The sequence below is a fragment of the Hypanus sabinus genome, unplaced genomic scaffold (genome assembly GCF_030144855.1).
Source record: "Hypanus sabinus isolate sHypSab1 unplaced genomic scaffold, sHypSab1.hap1 scaffold_773, whole genome shotgun sequence".
In the NCBI taxonomy this organism is placed as follows: domain Eukaryota; kingdom Metazoa; phylum Chordata; class Chondrichthyes; order Myliobatiformes; family Dasyatidae; genus Hypanus; species Hypanus sabinus.
This window is the reverse complement of record NW_026781624.1, coordinates 123,495-151,389: the sequence shown is the minus strand read 5'-3', so window position 1 is coordinate 151,389 and position 27,895 is coordinate 123,495. Positions and strand designations below refer to the sequence as shown.

The 27,895-nt window shown below is 55.5% G+C and overlaps 1 protein-coding gene across 1 annotated transcript; it reads right to left on the bottom strand.

The window, feature by feature from the left end:
* Positions 1–1,629: 1,629 nt before the first annotated feature.
* Positions 1,630–26,395, bottom strand: LOC132390116 (centromere protein Q-like). Its single transcript, XM_059962705.1, has 9 exons — positions 26,140–26,395; positions 22,097–22,217; positions 20,039–20,078; positions 12,879–12,987; positions 11,365–11,433; positions 4,575–4,704; positions 2,783–2,902; positions 2,153–2,221; positions 1,630–1,867 (listed from the first exon to the last, which is right to left on the bottom strand). The coding sequence occupies exons 1-9, from the start codon at positions 26,157–26,159 to the stop codon at positions 1,724–1,726; spliced, it is 822 nt and encodes a 273-aa protein (XP_059818688.1). The 5' UTR covers positions 26,160–26,395; the 3' UTR covers positions 1,630–1,723.
* Positions 26,396–27,895: the final 1,500 nt, after the last annotated feature.

The following is a 27,895-nucleotide window of genomic DNA, read 5'->3' as shown; positions in this document are numbered from 1 at the left end:
GGGATGAGGGAGAGAGGGCAGACTAGTCTGAGTGAGGAAAGCGAGGGGATCTGTGGACAGGGGGGCAATGAGGAGGGAGGGAGAGCAGTGAATGGGGGGACAGGGAGGTGGGGAATCCATTGAGAGCGGGCCGACTGTCGGGAAGCCGGTGCCTCGATCTGTCCCTGGCCACAGCATCTCTTTCCCAAAGGACGTTGCCCAGAGAGGCCAAGGCTGCCAAACACACGCGGGCTGTGCGGACATGAGCCGGAGAATTTCGGTCTGGCACGGGGACGGGATGTGGCTGGGGCAGGGCTGGAAAATGACAGCTTGGCACCGAGACGAGGAAAGTTGCGGGTGGCGGGGGGATGAGAGCGGATGTCCTGGTCTGGTGGGAAATCAGGAAGGGGCCCATCACCCCTCCCCGCTCTGCTGCCCTGACTCAGGTATCGAGCGATGTGATACCCCCTTCCCCCCACAAACCTCCCCACCTCCTTGGCCCTCTCACTTTCCTACAAAACCCACCCACACCGTCCTTTGTAAATACACAAGAGAGGAGAGGAGAGGGGCAGATAGAGAGCTGAGGGGTGGAGGTAAAGAGGTGGAGGGGGAGAGAGATGGGGAGAGAGCGAGATGGGGAGAGAGATGAGAGGAGATAGAGATGAGGGGAAGAGAGAGAGAGATGAGGAGAGAGAGGGATGAGGGGAGAGAGAGATGAAGGGGAAGGAGATGAGGGTGAGAGAGACGAGGGGGAGAGAGAGATGAGGGATGGGGTGAGTAGTGGAAGTGGAGGGGGTTGGAGGGTGAGCTGGGAATGGAGGTAAACGATGGGTGAGTGTGGAGAACAGCTCCCCCTGCTGGACACAGGGACAATGTGCAGCTGGAGACGGCATCACAGGAACGGATAGACATTTCGTGTCAGATATACGTTCACCCTTGGACACCCTGCGCTTGAGCTGATCTGCTCCCTGCAGTACCCCTACGTTTGGGGAGTGCCACAGAGGTAAGGAGAGGTGTGGTGGCAGAGGGGGTCACACAGACAGGGCCAGGGGTCAGGGAGGGAGTGAGAGAGAGAGGGTGACAGAGAAGGGGAGGGTTATGGGGAGGGAGGGTGTGAGAGACAGGAGGGGTGTAGGGGAGGGAGGGGGTGACGGAGATGGGGAGTGGTGTGGGGGAGGGAGGGGGTGGCGGAGACGGGGAGGGATGTAAGAGATGGGGAGAGGTGCAGGGGAGGGAGGGGGTGACAGAGACAGGGAGGGGTGTAGTGGAGGGAGGGGTGTCAGAGACGGGGAGGGGTGCAGGGGAGGGAGGGGGTGACGGAGACGGGGAGGGGTGCAGGGGAGGGAGGGGGTGGCAGAGACGGGGAGGGGTGTAGTGGAGGGGGTGACGGAGATGGGGAGGGGTGTAGTGGAGGGAGGGGTGTCAGAGACGGAGAGGGGTGCAGGGGAGGGAGGGGGTGTCAGAGACGGGGAGGGGTGCAGGGGAGGGAGGGGGTGACAGAGACGGGGAGGGGTGCAGGGGAGGGAGGGGGTGGCGGAGACGGGGACAGGTGTAGGGGACGTGATGGCAGTGGCTTGTTTCAGAGAGACGATGATGGAGTGGGTATTTCCCTCCACAAGTGTGCACAGAAGACCAGACGGACAATTTCAAACGGAGTCACTTTATTGTAGCTGCTCTGAAGTCCTATAGCGTGTGAGAGAGACAGAGAGGACGGCAGCAGGACATGGCAGAAGAGACCAAGCCCTCAGCAGCCGGGGAAGGAGAGGAGCTCGGCTGCGGCGTGGGCCTGCTCCAGGAAGCCCGACAGCATCTGAACGTGGCTGGATCGCTGGAGGGCGTGGAGCTCAGAGAGGATCTGGCGCGGGTTCTTGACGGACATCAGCTGATCCTGTGGAGGAGGGGGGTGCAGACAAGGCAGGGGGGGATTCAATACGCGTAGCATTGACCCGGAACCCAGTGCCTTCGGGGTCGGGGGTCACAGGAGTTGTGTGCCCTCTGAACCCTGATCACACTGCTCCCGGAGGAACGGTGACCTCTGAACTCGGTCATGAAAACCCTCAATCCCAGTTCCCCCGGGAGCGGAGATCTCCAGAGCAGAGAACCCTGAACCCTCTGCCCTCAATGACCCCACCGCAACCGCCCTCCCTCCCACATCCGGCACCCTCTCCCTCACCTGAAGCGTTGGCTGCTGGAAACTTTCCGGGGGAAGTGGGGGAAGGTTCAGGACTCCAGGGGCTCTGTCCTGGAAGGGGAGAGAGACAGGGACAGACGATCAGTCAAGACGCTGCTCCTCACCATCCCTGTCACCATTCCCTCACCCCTCCCTCCACGTTGTCCCTCTCTGTCTACCCGTTCTCCTCACTGTTCTCCTTCCCTTCTCCCTCCTCACTCTCTCCCTTACCCCTCCCTCCTCACCATCCCTCACCTGCACCCCTCTCCACCCTTCCTGCTTACCTACCCTCTCCCACACCCCTCCCTCCTCACCGCCCCTCTCCCACACCCCTCCCTCCTCACCACCCCTCCCTCCTTGTCCCTCTTTTCCTCCCCCTCCTTCCCCAAAACCCCTCCTGTATTCATCCCTGCGAACAGCCCTCTCTTTTCTCGCCTTCCCCTTTCTTTCTTACCTTATCTCTTCTTTCCCTCCCCCTCCCTCCCTCCCTGTCACTCACCCATCCCCACCCCCTGAAGATCCATCACCTCTCTGGGGACCTTCCTGAACTCGCCGTGCAGGGGACAGAGAGGTGGTGACACTCCTGGCTCGGGACCCTCAGCTCTGGGGAACCCAGCCTCGCTGGGCACACACCTGCATTCCCTGATCCTCCGCCTCCTCGAGGAAGCCCCTCAGCTGGCCGATCTCCTCCTGCAGCACCTCAGCCTCATCGCGGTTCCTCTCGAGCCTGTCGAGGGTACGGTCCAGCTCCTCCTGGGGGACGGAGGGGTTTGGAATTGCAAAGGTTCACTTCACTGTCAAAGCGTGCCTGTCCAATACAACTCTGGTACTCGTCTTTTCCAGATAGCCATTTCATGGGGATAAACCGTGGAGTGATTGAAAGAACTCCCCCACGAGAAAGAAAAAAAAACAAAATTCACGAATCCCAAAATCACCCTCCCCCTTCTCACAAAAAAAGCAACGATAACATCAGATACCCCACCCCTCCCCACAGCAACAACAAAACCCCAAACCCTCTCCCCGCAGAGAAAAACTGCGACAATAACTCACCAAACCCTCCCTCGCAGGAAAAAAATCAGAGACAATAGCATTCCCCACCCCCTCACTCGCAGACAACAGCAGCGACAGTCACCAAAGCCCTCCCCCACAGGGAAAAAGTGGCAATGACCCTCTCACTGGCAGGACGAAAATAGCGACGGCAGCAGCAAAGCCCCCAGCTCCCTGTCACACACAAAAAGCCGACAGACCACCCACCTGCCGTCGGCCGCAAGAAAGAATGCACTGAGAAGAGAGGGAGGCCAGCAGAAAGTGCAGCCCAATAATCACGCAAGTGTCACTTGCAGCGAGGTCAGAGTGAAGAGCTCGCCTTGCACATCACTCACGCGCATCGACCCATTACATCAGGGCAGGAAGTTTACAAAATGCGGAATAAAGCCTGGATCCGCAAGGGGGAGTGCGGCCGCAAGATCACATCGGGGTAGATTGCGAGGCCAACAGTCCGTCTGATAGCTCAAGAGTCGGGAGGTCACGCTGTTCGGGTTGCACGTGGGGGATTTTGTGCACGGGAAGGGCCTGGGGGCTTCGGAGAGGGTGCAGAAGGGGTTCACTGGGACACTGCCTGGATTACAGGGCGTGAGCGATGAGGAGAGGTCGGACAGACTGGTGTGTCGGAGACTGAGGGGAGACCCAGTAGAGGTTTTAAGATTATTAGAGGCACAGGTAGAGTCGGCAGCTAGTGTACCTTTTTACCCAGGCTGGGAACGTCCGACACCAGAGGACGTGCACTTGAGGTGGGCGACGGCAAGTTCACAGGAGAGGAGTGGGGCAAGCTTTATATTAAATTAATTTTTTAATGCATTTCTATAACCACTACAAGCAAAATGAAGATTAGTGCAGTGCAAAATAAAGATATCAATTATATAGTTCAAAACATTAAGGAAAAAGCACCCAGAATAAAATCTTATAAGGTTAGTATCCTTCCCCACCCTCCCACGGAGAAAAAACTCCAGGTTAACCATTGCAAAAAAAAATTAATCGGAGCATTCAACCCCCCAAAACTGTAAATATAAATAAAAACAAAGAATAATAATGCCTTCTACCAAAACAAAAAACTGAAAGTAAGGGATTAAAGAAAATAGACTTAATCTAAAGAGGAGTTGTGAAAGTATTCAAGAACTTTTTGAAACTTTTATGTCCGAGTTGAGAGGTGAGTAGTGAGTTTTTTCAAGGTCTAAACGGGACATAATATCGTTAAGCCATTGGGCATGGGTGGGTGGGGCAACATCTCTCCACCTAAGAATTAAGCATCGAGCCAAAAGAGAGGCAAAAGATAATGTTCGATGTATAGACAGACTCAATGTATATCTGCCTCACCCAAGGTTTTTTTGGAATTGCAGGGGTTGAGGCTCCCTGGAGATGTGGTTACCTGCAGGTTTTGCAGGGCAGCTTCACCTTCCTTCAACTGCGCCTCTTCCAGCACCAGCAACCTCCGGCAGTCCTTCAGGTCCTTGAGCTTCCCCGGGGGCACGAGGAGGGACGAGCACCGGTCTAGCAACCTGCCGACAAAGGGGCCACGATTTCAGCCAGGTGGGGGCCTCGCGCTCCCTCCTTCCCCTCCCCGAGGTCCCACGCAGAGAGCCGGACAATCTGCACCCGGCAACACTGCGGTGAACTCCTTCTGCACCCTCCCCAAAGCTGGAACAGCACCCGACACTCCAAGAGTGGCCTGACCAGTTTTATTCAGCACAGCATGACATCCCAACTCTCGTGGCAACTGATGAAAGCCAGCTTTCTTCACCCTGCCCTGTGTATTTTTGTGACTGTGAGATCCCAGTCTCCCAATTACTGCGTGCTACCCCTTTACATTTGCCCTCCAAAGAGCAACACCCCGCACTTACCCGGGTTAAACTCCGTCTGCCATTTCTCGGCAGATCCCTTTGAATTGCCCCTCTTAAATGCATGCCCTCTGATGTTAAGGTATTTTGACCCCGGGGTAAAGATACTTGCAATTGACTCTATCGTCTCAGCCTCCCGCCTCTCCAGAGAAAACCCTCCCCAAAGCTTTCACACCTGTCCTGAAGGGGTGACCAAAACTAATACTCTAGCTGTGGCCTAACCAGAGTTTTACACAGTACACAACTTCCCAGCTCTCGACTGACATCGACAAGCGCTGCCTTGCACTGTCTTTATCGTCCTGTCAAAGTGTGCGGCCACTTTGTGGGCCTTGTCCCCGAGATCTCTCTGTACAGGTTACCTGTCTCCAGTCTGCACCTCCCGCCACCTCGCCTCCAACTCAGGCAGCCCTGGACAGCCCCAGACTGCAATGCCCGCTCGTTCCATCGGATGCCCCCAGATTGTGAATCCCTCCGAATCCGCCCCCAATCCCGACTGCTCTGGACAGCTCCGACTGGTGACGTTGCCACGGCCAACGCCGATTTCAGTAATTCCGAGCAAGATCCGGAACCCAGATTCCGCTGCTGTCAAAGCCGGTTCCTACCACCCCGGACACCTACAAACTGTTAATTGCATGACATCTAGCTCTGGCTCCAGTCCGGACCTTGACCACGACCAGCAGCACCTCCCGGCTGAGACTTTACGCCCCAGTCTCCTCTTCCCCTGCCACTCTGCAAACCCATCTCCCTCAGGCCCCACTCCCCCATCAGCTCTTGTGTCCACGGAGTCTCTATCTTCCTCACAGCCCACCTTTGCCAATCAATCGAACCCTTCTCTCTCCTCAGACACTACCAATCCTCTTCACTCCCCCCGACCCCAGCTCCCATCCGTGCCGGGTCTTCCACTTCCACTATACCCTCCAACCTTCCCCTCGCTGAGGCAGAGCTTCCTGTCCTCAGTAAGAGCCTCACCTCTGCCCCCTTTGCCCACACATCAGAGAGTTCCACACCCACGACGTCAAGCTCCTCTTCCACCACCTCTGTCTCTGACGCCCTCCTCATCCTCTTGGATACCCCACACTGGTTCTCTGCGTGCTTCCGATCGCTTAATCTCGAAATGCCGCCCCGATTTCAGCACTCTTCTCTCCTCCTCCAACCTGACCCCTTAAGAACGCACTGTTCTCCACACCAATCCCAACCTTACCGTCAATCTCGCGGGCAAAAGGGAGTCAGCACAGACCCCTACCTTGCCGAAGCCAGGCAACAACCCTCAGCCACCTTTCCTCATACCTGCCCCTCGAAGAGGGCCCTACTCCACACCGTCAGAACTATCACTGATGTCATCCACTCGTCCCTCCCCACGAGTCTCCCTCCCAGCACTTATCCCTGCAGTCGGTCTAAACGCTACACCTGTCCATATTCCTCCTGCCTCACCGCCACTCAGGGCCCCAGTAGCCCTTCCAGGCGTGGCCTCTGGGGTGGCCTTTTGTGTCCGGTGCTCCTGATGCTCATTGGCAAGACCAATCATAAACTGGGGGACCGCTTTGTCGAGCACCTACACACCCTCCGCCACAAGCCGGACTTCCTGATGGCCGAACATTTTAATTCCCATTCCCGTTCTAACATTTCATACAACATAGGCCATAGAGATCTACAGCACATCACAGGCCCTTCGGCCCACAATGTTGTGCTGACCATGGAACCCATTCTAGAAGCTGCCTAGAATTCCCCTACTGCTCAGACCTCTTATTTCTCTAAGCTCCATGTACCTACCTGAGAGTCTTTTAAAAGACCCTAATGTATCTGACTCCAACACCATTGCCAGCAGCCCATTCGACTCACCCACCACTCTCTGAGTGAAAAACTTACCCCTGACATCCCCCTGTACCTACTTGCAAGCACCTTAAAACTATACCCCCTTGTGCTAGCATTTCAGCCCTGGGAAAAAGCCTCTGACTATCCACACGATCAATGCCTCTCATCATCTCTATCAGGTCACCTCTCATCCTCCGTCGCTCCAAGGAGAAAAGGCCGAGTTCACTCAACCTATTCTCATAAGGCACGCCTCCCAATCCAGACAACATCCTTGTAAATCTCCTCTGCACTCTCTCTATGGTATCCACATCCCTCCTGTAGTGAGGTGACCAGAACTGAACACGTGGCCTCCTCCCGTGCCAAGACGAGGCCACAATTCAGGGTGGAGGAGCAACACCTTGTATTCCCACTGCGTAGCCTCCAACATGATAACATGAACAAAATGTGGTGCACAAAATTCCCCTCCCCCAATTCCCCACTCTGACCTTTTACCTCTTTACTCCCCCCGGGTCCCCTCCTCCTCCTGTCCACTCTCGTCTCCTGGCAGATCCCTTCCTCTCCAGCCCTTCACCTGTCCCACCCACCTAGCTTCACCTATCACCTTCCAGCGAGCCTCTTGCTTCTTCCCTTTCCTCCCAGTCCTGTTGAGGTACCTCGGCCCGGAACGTCGAATGCACTCTCTTCCATAAGTGCTGCCTGACCTGCTGAGTTCCTCCAGCACGTGCGTCTAACACTGTTAAGCATTCTTCCACTAACTGTGTTCTGGCCCTTTGCATTTGACCTCCCAAAGTGCAACACCTCACACCGGCCCTGATCAACCTCCACCTGCCACATCTCCGGCCAGATCCGCTCTGGGCAATCTTCTACACCGTCCACAGCCATGCCAATCATCGCATTGTTTGCAGACGCAACAACCCAGCCATTCACACGGTTATCCAGGTCATTCGCACGCCGATGTCCCAGCACCGACCCTGCGTAACGCCTCTGGTCAGAGGGGGAGGCAGTCACCTCATTCAGTACGAGTAACCCTGGCCTGCTCCCAAGCTCTTTATGGGCAGTCCATGCACGAGCAAAGAAGCTATACGGCATCTTGCCTTCATTGAATGCACGTCGGGAAGTCACGTAGCAGTCCATAAAACGCTGCTCAGGCCACACTTGCAGTTTGACGTGCACAGTCCTGATCGTCCTGCTACGGGAAGGCAGTGGGGGCTTTGGGGTTCACTAGGAGGCTGCCTGGATTGGAGGACGTGAGCTATCATGAGAGGCTGGATAAACTTGGGTTGTTTTATTTTAAGTGGAGAGACAGCACGGTTAACAGTATGGGAGGAAACCCACGTGGGCACGGGGAGAGTGTGCAAACTCCTTACAGACAGCAGCAGGACCTGAGCCAGGGTTGCTAGTGCTGTAATAGAGTTATGCTAACCACCATGCTACTGTGCTGACACACACAAAATGCTGGAGGATCTCAGCAGGCCAGGCAGCATCTATGGAGAAGTGTGAATAGTCGACGTTTCGGGCCCAGACCCTTCATCCACCCTCTGTGTGAAAGCATCGACCTCCAACGTTCCCCCCTGTACTTTTCTCCAATGACCTTAAAGGTATGTCCTCTGGTGTTGGCCATCGCTTCCCTGGGGGAGAACAGTCTCTGGCTCTTCACTCGATCTATGCCTCTACTCTATCGTCACCTCTCATCCTCCAGAGAGAGAAGTCCTAACTCACTGAACCTCCCCTCACAAGACACACTCTCTAATCGAGGCAGCACCCTGGTGAATCTCCCCTGCACCCTCTCTGAAGCTCCCACATCCTCTCCACAATGAGGTGACCAGAACCGAACACAATACTCCGAGTGTGGTCGAACCAGGTTGTTATCGAGCTGTAACACTACCCCCCGGCTTGTGAACTCAATCCCCTGGCTAATGCGGACAACACACACAAAAGATGCTGGAGGAACTCAGCAGACCAGGCAGTGTCTATGGAAAAAGAGTCAACAGTCGATATTTCAGGCTTAAACCCAGCCATGATGAAGGGATTTGGTCCGAAGCGTCGACTGTTTACTCTTTTCCACAAATGCTGCCCGGCCTGCTGAGTTCCTCCAGCATTTTGTGTGTGCATGTTGCTCAGATTTCCAGTATCTGCAGATTTTCTCCTGTTTATGCGACAATGCCAGGCTACTTTCACTGGAGCGGTGAGGACCAAGGCGGGAGCTGATAGGAAACAGGGATAGGAGTAGTCAACAGGGTAGAACAAGGTATCCTCTTCTCCCTGGGGTTGAAACGCCTAATACCAGATTTAAAATGAGAAGCCTAAAGTTCAAAGGAGTTGTGTGGGCAAGATTTTTACACTGAGAGTGCTGAGTGCTTGGAGTGAGCTGTCAGGGGTGATGGCTATGTCCCCTCTAATTTGCAATGACCAGTGCGCACAAGAACCTTGTGCTGCGCAATAGTTTGCCTGGTGACAATAAAACATGCAAACCTACAGACTCTCACAGCTACCTGGACTATTCCTCCTCCCACCCTGTCTCCTGCAAAAATGCCATCCCCTTCTCTCAATTCCTCCGCCGCATCTGCTCTCAGGATAAGGCCTTTCATTCTGGGACAAAGGAGATGTCTTCCTTTTTTAAAGAAAGGGGCTTCCCTTCGTCCACCATCAACTCTGCCCTCCATCACGTCTCCCGTATTTCACGCACTTCAGCCCTCACCCCATCCCCCCCGCCAGCCTACCAGGGATAGAGTCCCCCTTGTCCTTACCTATCACCCTACCAGCCAGCCTACAGATCCAACGTATAACCCTCCGTAACTTCCGTCACCTCCTACGGGATCCCACCACCAGACACATCTTCCCCTCCCCCCCACTTTCAGCTTTCCGCAGGGATCGCTCCCTATGCGACTCACTTGTCCATTCTTTCTCCCCACCGACCTCCCTCCAGGCACTTATCCCCGCAAAAGGAAGCAGTGCTACACCTGCCCCCACACTTCTTCCCTCACCACCATCCCAGGCCCCCGACAGTCCTTTCAGGAGAGGCACCACTTCACCTGCGAGTCAACTGTGGTGATATACTGTATCCGGTGCTCCCGATGTGGCCATTTATACATTGGGGAGACCCGCTGCAGACTGGGAAACTGTTTCGTCAAACACCGGTGCTCAGTCCTCCAGCAGTGGCGGGATCTCCGTGGCCACACACTTCAATTCCACAAACCACTCCCACTCCGATATGTCTGTCCATGGCCTCCCCTACCATCAAGATGAGGCCACACGCAGGTCGTTGGAGCAATACCTTATCTCCCGCCTAGGTAGTCCTCTACCTGCCGGCATGAACATTCAACTCACAGACCTCCGTTGATTCCCCTGCCTCCCGTTTACCCCATCCCTATCTATAATTTTAGTCTGGTTCTCTTTCTCTCTCTTTTCCCACCCTCACTATAATCTCCCCCCAGCCCTACCTTTCTTTCTCTTTTATTTCCCATAATTCTCCACCTTCCCCCTAGCCCATTTCCCTCCAGCCTATCACTTCCCAGCTCTCTACTTCATCCCTCCCCCTCACTTCTTATCCCCCATCGACCATCCCGTGTTACTTCACTCCTGATGAAGGGTTTCGGCCCGAAACATCGTCACTACCTCCTACCATAGATGCTGTCTGGCCTGCTGAGTTCTGCCAGCATTTCGTGTTTTTATTTATTACCAGCATCTGCAGATTCACTCGTGTTGCACACTGAAGCATTTTTTTTTTCATTAAGAACACTATAAATAACCAGTTCTAAAATTCACGGACAGGTCATCGCAAACTCCACGCACCGTCAAAGCAAACGTGATTGCGCACGGTTGTGAAATATACTTAATGCGCCAACGAGGTCAAGGGTATCGACCTTTAGTGTGCAGTTTCGATTCCTTTGTGCTCCAGTAGCATCGAAAGTTGTTTGCGCGTGCACACACACACAGCTGGGAAGAGGCGCGGGATCGTGAACTGGGAGCCTGTAAAACCGCGACTTGCACCGTTTCTACAGGAGCCTCATCCTGTCGGTGGCTCTTACTCCGGGTCTAGCTGAGGGAGCTCTGTGCATTCTGCTGACCCTCCCCCCCCCCCCCCACCCAGTTTAACCATATAAAAATCACAGCACGGAAACAGGCCATCTCGGCCCTCCTAGTCCATGCCGAAACCTCAGGAGAGATTGCTGGGCCGTCCAGCCACCGAATCTGAGTCTGTATTGTATCCTCCAGGAGTTTAGGAAGATGAGTTGGGCTGGTGGGGGGGGGGGGGGCAGAAGAGGGGCTATATCATCAAATCATCTCAGATCCTAAGATGTGGAAGAGGTTACATGATGGGGTGGGGGGGGGACAGGAGAGGTTTCTGTCAGATCCTGGTCAGATCACTGGGGGAGTTTGGAGAGAAGCTGGACAGACCTCTGACAGATCAGGAGACGAGGACAGGTGCAGAGGAGAGATCGAGGAAGAAGGTACGGAGCGGAGGGACGGACTCCTCGTGCTCATAGGTAGCCCCGGTAGCTCACTCACCTCCTCTCCAGCTGTCTCAAGAGCTGCAAACTGGCTTCCTGGTCCGAATCCGTTCGGGGCAACGAGCTTCTGCAGGGAGGAGGGAGGGGAACGAGAAAGAGGGAGAGAGGGACATTATCCAGGATCCGCACTGGGACCTCTGCCGTGCGTAAACGCCAACAGGGTGGGCAGTAAGTCTGCAGGCAGCACAGAGATTGGTAGCATTAAGGACGGCGTAGGAGATCACCGAAGGAGACGGATCAGTCACAGATGCGGGTGAAAAAATGGCAGCTGGAGGTGTGAGACATTGGGGGGACAAACGTAAAGGGTCAGCACAGAGTTGATGGCTGGAGCGTTGATGTAGAGACGGAACATCTCCCTGAAAGTGACCTCACAAAAACACAGGGCAGTAAAGCACGCCTTCAAAGGTCTGGACGTGGAGTGCGAGGGTCCGTAAGTCTTGTTTTGCAGGAAGGGTTGGGGACATCTGGACTGAGAGGCAGAGGGGAGGGGGATAGGTGGATCCAGGTGAGGAAGCCTGGCAGGCCGATGGAGGAGGGGAACAGCAACTGAGGCTAGGAGGCGACAAAGATGATGGAATCTGACAGGAGAGGAAGGTGGGGGCTCGAAGCAAGAAAGGGAGGTAGGGAAAGATAATAGGAACAATTTAGGCCCTTCGGCCCACAATGCCGTGCTCAACCCAGGCTCTCTGAGCAAAACATACTTGCCTATCTGTACGATACTTGGGCGGGGAAAAGGCAGATGGGATTTAATCTGGACAAAGGTGAAGTGTTGCACAGCACACCCAAACCACTGGGGGAGCTCAGTAGGTCAGGCAGCATTTATGGAGAGGACTACCCTGAGGAACCAACAGTCTCTGCCTGAAACGTCTACTGCTTATTCCTCTCCACTGACGCTAGGGACGCTGCCCAAGATTTCCCGAAACATCCGTAGAATCGCTCGTGGGTACTGCACTTTAGGAGGTCAAGTGCAAAGAGGCGGGGCGCAGTTAACGCCAGAAGGTCATCGAGGGCCAAGTCCGCAGTCCTCTGAAAGTGGCCGCCCGATGGCGCAGTAAAGAAGGCTTAAGGGATGTTTGCCTTCATCAGTCAGGGCGTTCAGTACAAGAGTCGGGGAGTCACGTTCCGGCTGTTTGGAAGTTTGGCAGTCCACTTCAGAAAAGAGATGGGGACTGGAGTTTTTCGCTCTGCCCAGTGAGTCATTAGAAGTGACCGCCTCAAGGAGAGTGGGAGTGTGGTGGGCGAATAGTGTTATTTAGGGGGAGACAGACTCTCAAAAAAGGAGGGACGGAGGATGCGTGGAAGGAGAAAGGTTACAGGAGGAGGAAGAAGCTTACTCCAAAGAATATAAAACCTTGGAAACATTCCGACCAGGGGATTGGGCGTAAGCAAGGATTGAGCGACGGGGAAAGGACTGGGGAGAGGAGAGGTCTGGATATCAGCCCGTTGGAACAGGGGGCAGAGAATCCACAGCCAGCCCCCTCCCCATTGCTGTGGACAGGCTCTGGTACATACAGAAGGGCTCTGTCGATGGCGTCAGCAATGAAGTCCCTGGTGGTCTGGGGCAGAGTCTTCCACCTTGTCAACCGTGCGGGAGGAACCCTCACCGTCTTCTGCTTGGGATCTGCCCGGAGAATATTGGAGGGACGTTAGTGTGTGTGCGGGGGAGGGGGGGGGTGTGAGGCAAACAACCTCAATGACCCTCTGCCTCATCCCTTCCTCCTCACCATCCCTCTCCCACCCCACCATCCCTCTCCCACACCCCTCTCTCCTCACCGTTCCTCTTCTGAATCCCGACCACACCCCCCTCCCTCCTCGCCACCCCTTCTACAGAGGAGATCCCTAGTGGACCAGCTCAGAGGATGAGGAATCCCACCCACCCGGTCAGCCCTACCACTGAGTCGTAATCAAACATGCTGTTCGGCCCCAGTGGTCCGTTCCAATCACGGTGCCGAGGACAAAGATGGACCTGCAACCCTCTCACCCTTTCTGATCTCAGCACACACACACGGGATGATTAGTAGGTTTGCTGACACCACTACTAGAGTGGCGCAGTCGACAGCGGAGACAGTTATCAGGACTTGATCAGCTGGATAAGCGGGCGAACAAGATTTAATTCGGGCAGTGTGAGGTGTTGTATGGGGGGGGGGGGGGGGGCCGGACTTTCTCAGTGAAGGACAGGGCCCCGGGGAGTGCCCTAGGTCGGAGAGACCCAGGAGTACGGGTCAAGAGGCATCACAGGGGGTTTGACACACGGGCCTTCATCGGCTCGGACACTGTGTGCAGGAGTTGGGCGGTTACATTGCAATTGTACAAGACATCAGTGAGGCTGCGCCCAGGACTGTGTTCAGCTCTGGTGCCCTGCCGCGGCTGGGGAGAGTGCAGAGGAGATTCACAAAGATGCTACTGGGACTTACAAAGGGACTGAGCTGCGGAAAACACGGAACAGCACAGTGCAGGCCATTCGGTCCGTGCTGTCGTGCTGACTTCTTAACCTACTCCAAGATCCCTCCCACACCGCCCTACATCTTTCCATCACTATGTGCCTGTCTCTAAACTGTCCCACGTGTACCCGTCTCGGCCACCAGCCCTGGCAGAGGGTTCCACGCACCCGCTATTTTCAGAGTAAATAAACTAACCTGACATTCCCATTATACTTCCCTTCAATCTTATGATTATGTCCCCCTCCTGGGTAGCCATTTCCGCCCAGGGCGAAGGTCGCCGGCTGCCCACTCTCTAGGCCTCTCATCATCTCATACGCCCCTATCAAGTCTCCTCGCATCCTCCTTTGTTTGAAAGAGAAAAGCCCCAACTCACCCAGCCTATCTTTACCAGACGTGCTCTCCAATCGAGGCAGCATCCTGGTAAAATGCATCGGCACCCTCCCCAAAGCCTCCCTTTGCGAGGAGACCTGAACTGATCAGCCTCCAGATTCGAGAGAGTAGATTACGGACGGAGATGAGGAGGAACTGCTTCTCCCACAGAGAGGTGAATCTGTGGAATTCTCTGCCCAGGGAAGCAGTGGAGGCTGCCGCAGTAAATATATTTACAACAAGGTTGGATGGGTTTTTGGACAGTTGGGGAATTAAGGGTTTTGGGGTCAAGGCAGGTCAGTGGAGATGAGTCCAAGGCCAGATCAGCAATGATCTTTTTGAATAGCAGAACAGGCTCCATGGGCCAGATGTCCTCCTCCTGCTCCTATTTCCTAAGTTCCAGTACTCCGAGTGTGGTCGAACCAGGGTGTTATCGAGCTGTAACATTACTCCCCCGGCTCGTGAACTCAATCCCCTGGCTAGTGCAGACAACACACCACACGTCCTCTTAACAAACCCATTCTGCTCATGTGAGAATGCTGTTCTTGGACGACAGGTCAGCGTTCATCACCGTAGTTCCATCCAGGCTCGACAAGACCTCGGCCTTGACCCTGCCTTGCGCAGAGGGATCCTGGACTTCCTGTCAGAATGCCAGCAGGTTGTAAGAGTGGGCTCGCTCACCTCCACCACTCTGACTCTCAACACAGGCGCCCCTCAGGGCTGCCTACTGAGTCCCTTCCTTTACCCCCTGTACACCCATGACTGTGTCGCCACCCACGGCTCCAATCTGCGAATTAAATTTGCCACCAACACTACATTGACTGGCCTAATCTCAAACAATAACGAGGTGCCCTACAGGGGAGGGTCATCACCCTGACACAGAGCTGTCAAGAAAACAGCCTCTTCCACAATGTCTCAAGAACAAAGGAGCTGGTTGTGGATTACGGGAGGAATGGAGACGGGCTAACCCCTATTGATATCAATGGACCTGGGGTTGAGAGGGTGAACAGCTTTAAGTTCCTCGACATAAACATCACCGAGGATCTCACGTGGTCTGTACACACCGGCTGGGGGGTGAAAAAGGCACAACAGCCCCTCTTTCACCTCAGACGGTTGAAGAAGTTTGGTATGGGCCCCCAAATCCTGAGGACCCTACAGGGGCACGATTGAGAGCATCCTGACTGGCTGCATCACTGCCCGGTACGGGAACTGTACTTCCCTCAATCGCAGGACTCTGCAGAGAGTGGTGCGGACAGCCCAGCGCATCTGTAGATGTGAACTTCCCACTACTCGGGACATTTACAGTGACGGGGTGTAAAAAGGGCCCGAGGGATCATCGAGGACCCGAGTCACCCCAACCACAAACTGTTCCAGCTGCCACCATCCGGGAAACGGTACCGCAGCATAAAAGCCAGGACCAACAGGCTCCGGGACAGCTTCTTCCACCAGGCCGTCAGACTGATTAATTCATGCTGATTTGAGTGTACTGTACGTTACGTTGACTGTTCCATTTATTATAAATCACTATGATTGCACATTGCACATTTAGATGGAGACGTAACGTAAAGATTTTTACTCCTCATGTATGTGAAGGATGTCAGAAATAAAGTCAATTCAATGCAATTGATTTGCACAGCAAATTTAAGGCAATTATGGACATGGGCCCCACGACCCCTCTCTTCCTCCACATTGAGGAGAATCCTGCCATTAACCCTGTACAAACTTGACCTTCCACAGTAAATCACTTCACATTTCCCTGAATTGAACTCTACCTGCCACCTCTCAGCCCAGCTCCACATCCTGACAATGTCCCGCTGTAACCTACGATAACCTTCTGCACCATCTCCAACTCCAACCGCTGAGTCATCTGCAACTTGTTAACCCACCCTTCCACTTCCTCATCTGTCATTGACAAAAATCACAGAGAGCCAAGGTTCCCTGAACAAATCCCTGGTCACCGACCTCCAGGCAGAGGACACTCCATCTGCAACACACCCTGACTTCCAATTCCAAGTCCACTCTGACATGTTTGCCTGGAAATCAGACCTCCTGACTCTCTGAATAAATCTACCACAGGAACCTTGTCGAACGCTTTATTAAACTCCACGTACACCACATCCACTGCTCTACTTTCACCCTGCAAGAATTCAGTCAGGCTAGTGAGCAATGTCCCCTCTCAGATTCGTGCACGTGCACGCTCACATCTTTTGCTACCAGCGCGCAAAGGAACGTAAACTGCGCACAATAGAATGTCACCCCCGCACTCATCAGGGCGATAAGTTTCTTTCATGACCGTACACTATCACATTTCCCTTTCCGGTTTCTGACGCGAATGGTGGCTTTGCGATGAGTTGTTTGCAGATTTTAGAACTAGCTGATTTGTACTGGTTTTAAGAGAACATAGAATAGTACAGCACAGTACAGGCCCTTCAGCCCACAATGTTATGCTGACCCTTAAACCGTTCCTCCCATATAACCCTCCCACCTTATATTCCTCCATATATCTGTCTAGTAGTCTCTTAAACTTCACTCGTGTATCTGCCTCCACCACTGACCCAGGCAGTGCATTCCACACACCAACCACTCTCTGAGTGAAAAACCTTCCTCTAATATCCCCCTTGAACTTCCCACCCCTTACCTTAAAGCCATGTCCTCTTGTACTGAGCAGTGGTGCCCTGGGGAAGAGGCGCTGGCTGTCCACTCTGTCTATTCCTCTTAATATCTTATATACCTCTAACATGTCTCCTTCATCCTCGTTCTCTCCAATGAGTAATGCCCTAGCTCCCTTAATCTCTGATCATAATCCACACTCTCTAAACCAGGCAGCATCCTGGTAAATCTCCTCTGTACCCTTTCCAATGCTTCCACATCCTTCCTATAGGGAGGCGACCAGAACTGGACACAGTACTCCAAGTGTGGCCGAACCAGTTTTATAGAGCTGCATCATTACCTCGCGACTCTTAAACTCTATCCCTCGACTTTTGAAAGCTAACACCCCATAAGATTTCTTAACTACCTTATGTACCTGTGAGGCAACTTTCAGGGATCTGTGGACATGTACCCCCAGATCCCTCTGCTCCTCCACACTCCCAAGTATCCTGCCATTTACTTTGTACTCTGCCTTGGAGTTTGTCCTTCCAAAGTGTAACACCTCACACTTCTCCGGGTTGAACTCCATCTGCCACCTCTCAGCCCACTTCTGCATCCTATCAATGTCTCTCTGCAATCTTCGACAATCCTCTACACTATCCACACCACCACCAACCTTTGTGTCGTCTGCAAACTTGCCAACCCACCCTTCCACCCCCACATCCAGGTCGTTAATAAAAATCTCAAAAAAGTAGGGGTCCCAGTACCGATCCTTGTGGGACACCGCAAGTCACAACCCTTCAACCCAAATGTACTCCCTCCACCACGACCCTCTGATTTCTGCAGGCAAGCCAATTCTGAATCCACCTGGCCAAACTTCCCTGAATCCCATGCCTTCTGACTTTCTGAATAAGCCTACCGTGAAGAAATTATTGAAGAAACTGTTGATTCACCATGTCGAATTGCAAAGAAGCAAAGGACGTGGAATGCAGGAGAACTGCATGTTCATTGAAAGCTGGAAGGCTGAAAGCAGTGAAACTGCTACACCGAGAGTTCATTAGGTCAGGAACGTGCGGCCACGGGAAATACTTATGTACAGTACAGGAACTAGGGTTACCCGCGTGTATCGTTACGATGCAAAGGTCGTCAAGAGAATTTGACAAGCGGGAAGAAGCGGAGCAAGATCTGGAAACTGGACTCTTTAAAGCGTCATTTAGCAAGCAGATCACATATGGACCGTGTGCAAAGGCTCCGGTGACAAAATCCTTCATGACCCGTCACAGGCCCGCCACGTATATCTCAAGAGGGCGCAGACGAACGAGAGCGGACACAATCAAACCCAGAGGAGATCAAAGATCTTATTGACAGTGTTTTGCTAGCTGCTAAAACTAATACCTCTCTATATAATAATCAGTGCACACGTGGCATTGTCGCTGGGCAAAATATTGCACAGCACAAGATTTTTGCACCCACCGGTGATTACAAATTAGAGGGGACATTGCTCATGAGCCACAACCTTGTTAGAGTGATCTTTGTGTTCCCGTTATTTACATTTAACAAATGGCTTTGGCTACCAGTCTTGACAATGTACTGTGGATTTAATTTGGAACAAAGCATTCCTAAAAGCTGTGAATCCAGACAATGCAAGCGCCTGTGGGATGGAAGCAAATCAGGAGGTGTGAAGTTTGCATGCAGTTTCAAAAGAGAGCATTGTCTATACTTTATAAATATGGAATTGCCCTTTGTGTTTAGCACATAAACACTTTGGGTCAGCAGACCTTTCCACCAAAAGCGTCTCCATATGATGCCCTCCGCTGTACCCTGTTTTGTCGGATAAAAAGAGCTGCTTTTCTCCAGCGAGTTCATTCACGCAGCAACAAACTTGTCCCTCACAAAGCCAAACTGACTATTCCTAATCAGAGTGTATTCCTCCAAATACTTTTTCAAGTCCTGTGCCTAAGAATCTTTTGCAACAATTTGCTCTGAGACGTCCTCCAAGACGACCACAAGCTTGTCGTGCCTCATTGACCTGGACAGCTATCTGTTGGCTGGAACCAGGGCCTTGTGCTTTGGGTCAGCCACCCCAAACAGGTCAAAGGGTGGAAGCCATACGAGGAGTGGTCCACCGGTCCTCCTGGCTCAGGGGGGTTCAGCTCAGAACTAACCACCCTGACTGGTCAAAAAAAAGACAGTTAGGGAAACAACAATGTGGCCAAGGACAGAAAGAGATGAAGGCCCCAAACACCAGCAGCGTAACGGGCAATTGATAACAATAACGTAAGGCTCACTGGTCTACAAGTCCCAGGATTATCCCTCATAACTTCTTGAGCAGACGAATAACATTAGCCACTTTCCAATCTTCTAGTTCTCTTCCTGTGACCAGTGGCTCAGCGATCCCGTCCCTCGTTTCCCGTTGTAACCTGGGGCAAGCTCCATCTAGCCCCCTGGACGTATGACCCCTAATGCTTCTCCTAAAGCTCCAACACACCCTCTTTTCCCAACGTTGACATGCTCCAAACACACGAGCCTGCCCTCAAATCCGTCAAGATCCCTCTCATTGGAGAATACTGCAGCAGATTACTCATTGAGGACCTTCCCCTGCCTCCCCTGACAGCGGGCACCTGTTTCCTCATTTATCCCTGGCCAGTCCTACCCTCACTCTGTTCTCCACATACCCGGGGAAATGCCTCGGCGAGAGAGCTGTGTCAGGAGGTGACTTTATCCTTTGGAGCACGGGGGGGGGGGTGACCCAATGTTGGGGCAGAAATCTACGAGGGGTAAAGACAGCGTGGAGTGCACAGTCTTGGAATCAAGCTCGGGAGGGCACAAGTTTATGGAGAAAGGGGAGAGATTTAAAAGAGGCCCCGAGGGGCAACAGTTTCACCTAGAGGGAGGGCCGCATATGGTTAGTGGTCGAGGCAGGTACGTTAACACTTAACAAGCACCAGAACAGGTACAGGAATAGGAACAGTTTTGAGCAGGGTTTCCAAACCCTTTCTATGCTACAGACCCAGGTCCGCAGACCCCAGGCTGGTGACCCCTGGTTTAGAGGGATTTGGGCCGAACACGGGCAAATGGGACAGTCATTTCACTCACCACGGCACGTGTTACAGAGTTACAGGTGGGAAAGAGCTTCCAACAACTCAGTTAACAAGGCTCCCTCAGACCCCTGCTCCACCGAACCCCCCTCTCAGCTTCCCTGACCCTTGACCCGCAAGTACCAGGGACTGTTTCTCGTTACGGAAGGGAGCCGGTCGCAGGAGGTGTGCTCACTTTGCTGGGTGGTTGCTGGCTCTCTTGTAGCAGGTTCTTCCTGTTGAGACGAATCGGGGGGGAGGGGGGTGAGTAAAAAATTTCATCCTTGCACTGTTAGACTGCAGCAACCCTCCCAGAAACCAGCATGGTTTTAACCGGCTGTGCAGCATCTGTCAGTATCTGCATCGCACGCACATTTCGTAGCAGTGATGGGACGGAGGGGGTTAAAGAGACAGGGTCACAGAGACGTGGAGGGACGTAGGGGAAGGAGCGAATCACGGAATCGGAGGGGAGCGCAAGGGAGGGAGGGTGCCGTGGATCATAAGGGGTTACAGGAGGGAAGGGAGTCACACAGACAGGGAGGGACACAGAGATGAGAAGCAGGGATGTAGAGGAGGGAGGGGATCACAGAAGCAGGGAGGGACACAGGGGAGAGAATGTGTCACAGACACAAATAGGACTTTAAGGGAGGAAAAGGTTGCACGGCTTCAGGGAAGATCACGGAAAAGGGGGTGACGGGGATTAGGACAGGAAGGGTCATGGAGTTTGGGCAAGGCAAAGGGGAGGGAGGGGTGCAGGAAAGGGAGCGGGTGACGGTGACAGGGAGGGGTGTCAGAGGGAGAGGGTGATGGAGATGGATTGTAGGGGAGTGAGGGAGTAACAAAGATGGAGAAGGGTATAGGGGAGGGAGGGGTGACAAAGACAGTGTGGGGTGTAGGGGAAGAAGGGATGAAGACGTGGAGGGATGCAGGGAAGGAAGTCGTGACAGAGATGGGGAGAGATGTAGGAGAGGAAGGGGTGATGGAGACAGGGAGAGAGGGGGTGATGGAGACAGGCAGGTTTATAGGGAAAGAAGGGAGTGATGGAGACGGGGAGAGGTGTAGGGGAGGAAGTCGTGACAGAGATGGGGAGAGATGTAGGAGAGGAAGGGGTGATGGAGACAGGCAGGTGTATAGGGAAAGAAGGGAGTGATGGAGACGGGGAGAGGTGTAGGGGAGGAAGTCGTGACAGAGATGGGGAGAGATGTAGGAGAGGAAGGGGTGATGGAGACGGAGGTGTATAGGGAAAGAAGGGAGTGATGGAGACGGGGAGAGGTGTAGGGAAGGAAGTCGTGACAGAGATGGGGAGAGATGTAGGAGAGGAAGGGGTGATGGAGACGGAGGTGTATAGGGAAAGAAGGGAGTGATGGAGACGGGGAGGGGTGTAGGGGAGGAAGGAGGTGTTGGGAGATAGGGAGGGGTGTAGGAGGGGGGAGTGGGTGTTGGAGATGGAGTGAGCTGATGGAGACAGGGAAGGGTGTGAGGGGTAGGTGTGTAGGGGAGGGAGGGGGAGGAAGAGGTAATGGGGACAGGGAGGGAGGGGGTGACGGAGATGGGGAAGGACACTGGTCAAGTAGGGGATCATGGAGACGGAGAGGGTTGTGACGATCCTAGGGGAGGGAGGGAGGGAGGATCGCAGAAGCAGTAAGCAGAATCCGTGAAATCCTCTCCCCCTCGTCTCCACCACGTAGCAGAGTTGAGTGCAGAGACACCCCTGCATAGTCTGGGAAATTCAGGGACATGGGGATAGGGGGCAGCCGTGGAAAAGTTCCCAGGATCTCAATGAGCTGCAGAGGAGGAGGAAGTCATGCTTCAGCTGCATAAAACTCTGGCTGAGCCACATCTGAGGTATTCATTCAAAGCACCTTGCCCCGTTACAGGAGGGGCAAGGGGGCTTCACCAGGACGATACCTGAGCTGTAACTGAGTTTGAGATAACATCACACACAGGGCACAGTGGAGACTTCTTCCCCACTGAAGGGCGTGCACTTAAGGTGAGAGAGAGTCAGTTTGAAGATGTGTTTTTTTTAAAAGAGTGGCAGACGCTGGAAGTTCACTGCCAGTGGCGGAGGCTGTAAGACGGACACACGTAGGTGCAGAGAATGGAGGGATGTGTACGTTGTGCGGGCACTTAGTTACAAGGACCAGTTCCTGTACCGTGCTGTGTTTTGGAGGAACCAGGAGGCCTTTAATCCATCCGGCTCCCACACCACCCGGACCCCTGGTGACCCGCCCTGTCACTCTGCCCGCCTACCTACCTCCCCGCGTCCGGTTCTGGCCGCCTTCTTTGCCGGGCCCCTCGCCCGCCGGTTCTCCGCTCGCAACTTTGCTGCCCGCCGCATTTTGTCGGCTCTCCGTTCTTCACGCCCTCCTGGTTCCCTGGGCAAGGAAGAAGGAGAAGGACGTGAATGGTGCTGGACTCTAATTCCCTCCCGTCGGGTTTCAGATCCCCTGAGAGACACAGGCGGACCGGGCGGGGAAGAAGGCCTTTGCAATGCTGGGCTCTGAGTACTGTGATCCGGAGGTCACAGTGCAGCTGTACAAGACATCAGTGAGGCTGCACCTGGGAGTGCCATGTTTCGTTCTGGTCGCCCTGCTCTAGGGGAAAACACCCTTGAGCTGGGAAGAGTGCAGAGACGTCGAGGGACTGGGTCATGGAGAGAAATTGTGAATTTATTTCTTGGGAGCGTAACGGGATCATGTAAAGCCACGAGGGGCACAGAATGTGCACAGTCCTATGCCTCGGGGTCGGGGAAATCAAAACCCAGAGGGCTCATGTTTGAAGTGAGATTTACTCGGGACCCAAGGGGCAACCTTTTCACCCGGAGGCTGGTCCGTCGATGGACCGAGCTGCCAGAGGGCATGGCTGAGGTAGGCACTGACAAAGCGCTTGGACAGCAACACGGACTGGAAAGGCTTAGAGGGACGTGGGACAAACGGGACCAGCTTGGGATGGGAATCTGGGCCAGAATGATCCTGCTGGACCGGAAGCCCTCCTTCCGTCCCTCTCCCTGACACCAGGGCGGGTTCCCCTGGCGCTCCCTCTAAGCTGCCAGCTCAAGGCCTGCAAGACCAGCAGTGATGGAGTTCTGCTAATTTCTTTGTGCATTACCTGTTCAGACACGGGGCAGCGAAGACTCCAGAGCAGTTACTGGCATCAAGTGATTTGTCTAGTGGCTGGAATCCCCAGGCCGGGCCACGCCGTCGCCACGGGGGTCCCTGCCAGGGGCCGGAGCCTGGATGGCGGGCACTCGTCCCGGGTCAGGCTCTGGGACACCTGGGGGTAGGTCGCCCCTCGGCCACACGACGCTCTCCCGCCGGGCCTCCCTGGGCAGCTGCAGGGCGCTGTCCCTGCCTCGCCAAGCAGCTGCTGGGGGAGAGGAGGCACTCCCTTGCCGGCCGTCCCTCCGCGGGAGGTTTAGGGCTGGTCCTCTCCGCCAGGGTGGCAAGAGGGCTGGAGGAAAATCCCTGGGCCACACCACGCTCTCCCGCCGGGGCTCCCGCACTAAGCCCTGGTCCTGCAGGAGGCGCTCCCTCTCTGGCGCTCCCTCGAGTGGGGGATGATCCCTCGGCCAAACCACACTCTCCTGCCGGGGCTCCTGCGATAAGTCCTGGTTGCGCAGGAGGGGCTCCCTCTCAGCCACGCCCCCCTGTGAGGGAAGATCCCTTGGCCACACCACACTATCCCTCCGGGAATCCCGCCCTAAGTCCTGGCCTTGCAGGAGACGCTCCCTCTCTGGTGCTCCCTCTTGTCCAGGAAGCTCCCTTGGCCACACCATACTCTCCCCTCTGGGCTGCCGAGCCAAGCCGAGGAGACGCTCCCTCTCCAGAGCACCGCCAGGAGGGGGGAGCTCCCTCGGCCACGCCACACTCTCCCCCCGGGGTTCCCGGGATAATCCTGTGGGTAGGAGGACCGAGATGGATTCCGATTCCCTCGGATAGAGCCTGGCCGGGTATAGGAGCTCCCTCGGCCACACCACGCTCTCCCGCCGGGGTTCCCGGGATAATCCTGTGGGTAGGAGGACCGAGATGGATTCCGATTCCCTCGGGTAGGGTCCGGCCGGGTATAGGAGTTCCCTCGGCCACACCACGCTCTCCCGCCGGAGTTCCCTGGCCAGGTTCCTGCCAAAGGGGAGCTGCGCGCCCTCTGGCCCTCCGTCCAGGTGGTGGAAATCCCAGGGTGGGTCGAGGAGCATGCCCCCCGGCCAGGTCGCCTCACTTTGCTCATCCGGCTGAGGCTCCTGGCAACTGGTGAGGTTGCTGTTGCTGTTGTTGGTGTTGGACCCACTCTCCCTGTCCCCGCAGACGTTTGGGCTCCGGGTACCATTGGGCGTTGGGTCGCCAGGGCCTGGCACCCGTGGCAATAAAGTGGGGACAGGCAGAGTCCGACAAGGCCAGTGGCCCAGGGCTCTAACTGACTGCTGCGGCCTCTGGGGCAGAAGGGGGAGCCGGCCCCGGACTCCCCTCTGCACTTGGACATTAGCCTGACCTCTCCTGCACCGGGTAGGGGTTAGTAAGGTGGCGTGGGGCCTGGGGATGGCCCGCCACCTCACTGCCTGCCTCTGCCTTCTTCCTGGAGGCCAGGCTGGGCGAGTCGTCCGCTGGGGGGGCAGCCACGTTGCCCATTCCCCTCGGGCAGGTCGGGGCCGGGGACGCAGGTGGCGGGTGCTGCAGTCAGCCGGGCACCCGAAGAGGAGGTGCCCGCGGAGGCGGCGAGCCGGCCGGCTGCCCCGGGCCGGCTGCGCGGGGTACCCCTCTGCCCGACCGGCCTCCAGCTTCGACGGTCCCCTCCGGCACCGGGTCAAGGCCGCCCTGGCGGGGAGTCGGGCGCCCGGGGCTGACCCTCGCTGGGCCGCCCGCCCCCGGCTGTGGCTCCTTGCCCCGTTCCTTTTGTCGCCGCCCTTCCGCCCAGACGGCTTTGCCTTCTGTCCACCGGCTGACGGTTTCTTTGTCCTTTTCCCGCGGGCCGGGGTCTTCTGAGGGGCATTTCTCTGCCTTCTGGGTGAGGTCACCCGGCAGGTGCTCCCCCTCCTTCTGCTGGGCGATGTCTTCTTTCTCCGCCCGCAGGTCGAAGCCTTCCGAGGTGCGCTCTTTCTCCGCCCACAGGGTACAGGCTTCCTCTGCGGGCGGACGCACCTGCCGGGCGCTACCTTCCCCCTCGGGGCTCTTCCCTCCCCCCCGCGCTCTTTCCTCCGCCGGCCGGCCGGCACCTTGCCCCTCGGGCGGCAGTGTGCCGCCTTGGGCCTCTTCCCGCCCGCCGGCCCACACTTCCTGCCCCGGGGCAGGGTCCTCCGGCAGGGCGCCAGACTGAGGAGGGACTAGGGGAGGTTCGGCGGAGCCCGCCCCTCCAACATTATCGCCTCCGTTCCTCTGAGCCTCAGCACCGGCTGGTCCCGCAGCACCTCCGGGGGCAAACTGAGGCCATTGCCCTTAACCTCCGCCCAAGGAGGGAGGGGAGGGGGGTGGGGGGGGTGGTCCCTCTTTGATACTCTTGAGCTGGTGAGGCGGAATAAGTTTGTTTGCTCTCTCCCCTCCCCACTCTCTCCTTTCGCTGCTCAAACCCCGTCAGGGAGGACCCACTCCCACTCCCCTCCACAGAAGGGGCGGTCTACACCCAGAGAGGGCAAACGGTTCTTCCTTCGACGTCGCCTCGGCCGTTGGGCGACGGTTGTAACGGCGGCTCGCGGCACGGCCGGCGGGAAAAATCCAAACGCCCCAGCCAATCGGCGGCCGGCAAGGCCAATCGCGCGAAGGCAGCGCGTCACCGGCTTAGCAACCGTCGCGCTGGAGCCGCGAGGGGCGGGGAGACAGGGAGGCTCGACCAATCGCAAGGGAGAGAGCGAGGCCGCGCCTGTTAAGGGAAAAGGGCACGAAAAGGAGGAGGGGGCGGGGCCACTACCCAGCCAATCAGAAGGAGGGCTTTCAATCAGCGCCCACGCGGTTGAGAGACTGTGTTTGCGGCGGGAGGAGCGACCCACCAATCAAATGAAAGAGGGGTATATTTACCCGGGGTCTGACCTTCCGATGCTGTCCTGACGTGCGGAGCTCGGCCAGCATTTTATCTGAGCGGTTAAACGAGGCGGACATCCAGCCAATCACTGGCCAGACATAAATACTGAGGTAAAGACAGGCATACAGAGGGCCAATCGAATCACGAATGGGGGGCGGGGGAATGGCTCTGAGAGAAGGCCAATCACAGGCGCGAACAGAGGGCGGGAGAGAGGGAGAAAGATGGGCAGGAGCTTGGGCCAATCAGAGATCGGGAAGGGGAAGCGCGCGCGCTCCGCGTCTCAGGACTTACCGTTGTTGCCGGCGGCGCATCAGCGGGACGGAGCCGAGAGCCCGGCGCGAGACGAAACGGGTTGGGCCAATGAGAGAGCGCCGGGGACGAGCGGACCAATCCAACACGGAAGCGAGCGCGCGAGAGAAGGCGAGGGAGTCTCCCCCCGCCGGCGGCGAAGTGGGCGGGGCCAGGTCCGCCGGCGCTCCGGATAGGTCGGAGGCAAGCGCAGGAGGCGGGACAGCTGGTGCCGATTGGTCGGAGGCGGGGCGCAGCGTTCACGTGGGGGACTGCGGAGCGAGCCAATCAGCGGAGGCAAAGGGGGGCGGGAACTCGGAAACGCAGCGCTGGAATCGGGGACCGCTCGGCCCCTTGCGCCTGACTAGCCCATCCCAATCTCATCCAAACGGCAGCTGCGCACCGGGTAAAGGCCGTTCATAGCTGCCTATCCCTGCTAGCCCCGTGGCGTCCACCTGGAGCTTCGGCTCCGGCAGAGGCCACTCGGTACGCCCCGTCTTTGCTAGCCCAGCCTGCGCGTCCGCAGGAACAAGCCGTTCCCTGTCGAGGCGCTACTAACCCTTCCCAAATGTTGTTGCAATTGGTGCCGGCCTCTCCCAGCCCCAGAGTCCTGTCTACGGGGCGTGGGGGGAACGGAGCTTCAGACCAGAGCTTGAGCACAAGAGGCCGTTGTTCCCATCTCTGAGTCTGCTAGCCCATTCACTGCATTGTGCCCACCCCCATGCCCAAGCATGTTGGCTGTCTGTCAGCCCGTCTCTTCGGGGTCTAGCTTTTCGTACAATCTCACTGCGCTTCTTTTTTTTTGGGTAAATGTAATTAGAATCACGATCAAGATCTAACATAGGTTGTGAAATTTGTTTAACTTTATGGCAGTTGTACAATGAAATACGTGATAAATAAATACAGGGGGAAAAGCTTGAGTTACACGAAGCGTCTATATGTCTATTAAATAGTTAAGTTGAAATAAGTAAAGCTAAAGATAAAGCAGAAATCAAGAACTAGTGAGGGAGTGTCCACGGGTTCAATGCCCATTTAGAAACCGGATGGCAGAGGGGAAATGTAGTCACTGTCTTGCCTTCTTTATAACTGTATCGATGTGTTGGGACCAGGTCAGATCCTCAGAGATCCTGACACCCAGGAACCTGAAACTGCTCACTCTCTCCCCTGACCGCTCTATGTGGATCGGTATGCGTTCCTTCGTCTTACCCTTCCTGAAGCCCACAATCAGCTCTTTTGTCTTACTGACGTTGAGTGCCAGGTTGTTGCTGTGACACCACTCCACTGGTTGGCCTATCTCACTCCTGTACGCCCTCTCGTACAGAGACTCTGAGATCCAGCCAACCATCTTGTGCGTCGTCAGCAAATTTACAGATGGCATCTTTTGAGGATTTCATCGACGGTGGGGAGGGCTGTTTCTCTGATGGAGCTGATCGAGTCGGCAGCCCTCTGCTGCCTCTCATGATCCCACATGTCGGGGCCTCCGTAGCAGGGGGTGACACAACCAGTCAAAATGGCCTCCACTAAACGACTGTGGTAAGGTGTCGCAGTCTTTGGTGAAATATCAACTCCCCTCAAACTCCGAATGAAATCTAGCCACTGGCTTGTCTTTTTCATGAGCGCATGAATGGGTTGGGCCCAGGTAAACCCTCCGGGGCGACACCAGCTGGACAATTAGGCCTCAGGGTGTAGGCCGGTTGCCAGAACAACCAGGCCTCAGGCTGTAGGAGGGAGTCAGAATCGGACTGAGTTTCTCCGCTCT

Excerpts from the sequence above, each read along its gene's own strand:
- LOC132390116 (XM_059962705.1), bottom strand. The coding sequence starts at position 26,159 with ATGCGCCGCCGGCAACAACG. Across the intron at positions 4,705-11,364 it reads TTGAGACAGCTGGAGAGGAG|GTTGCTAGACCGGTGCTCGT; the intron begins GTGAGTGAGCTA and ends CTTTGTCGGCAG. Across the intron at positions 1,868-2,152 it reads TCCAGCAGCCAACGCTTCAG|GATCAGCTGATGTCCGTCAA; the intron begins GTGAGGGAGAGG and ends CCTCCTCCACAG.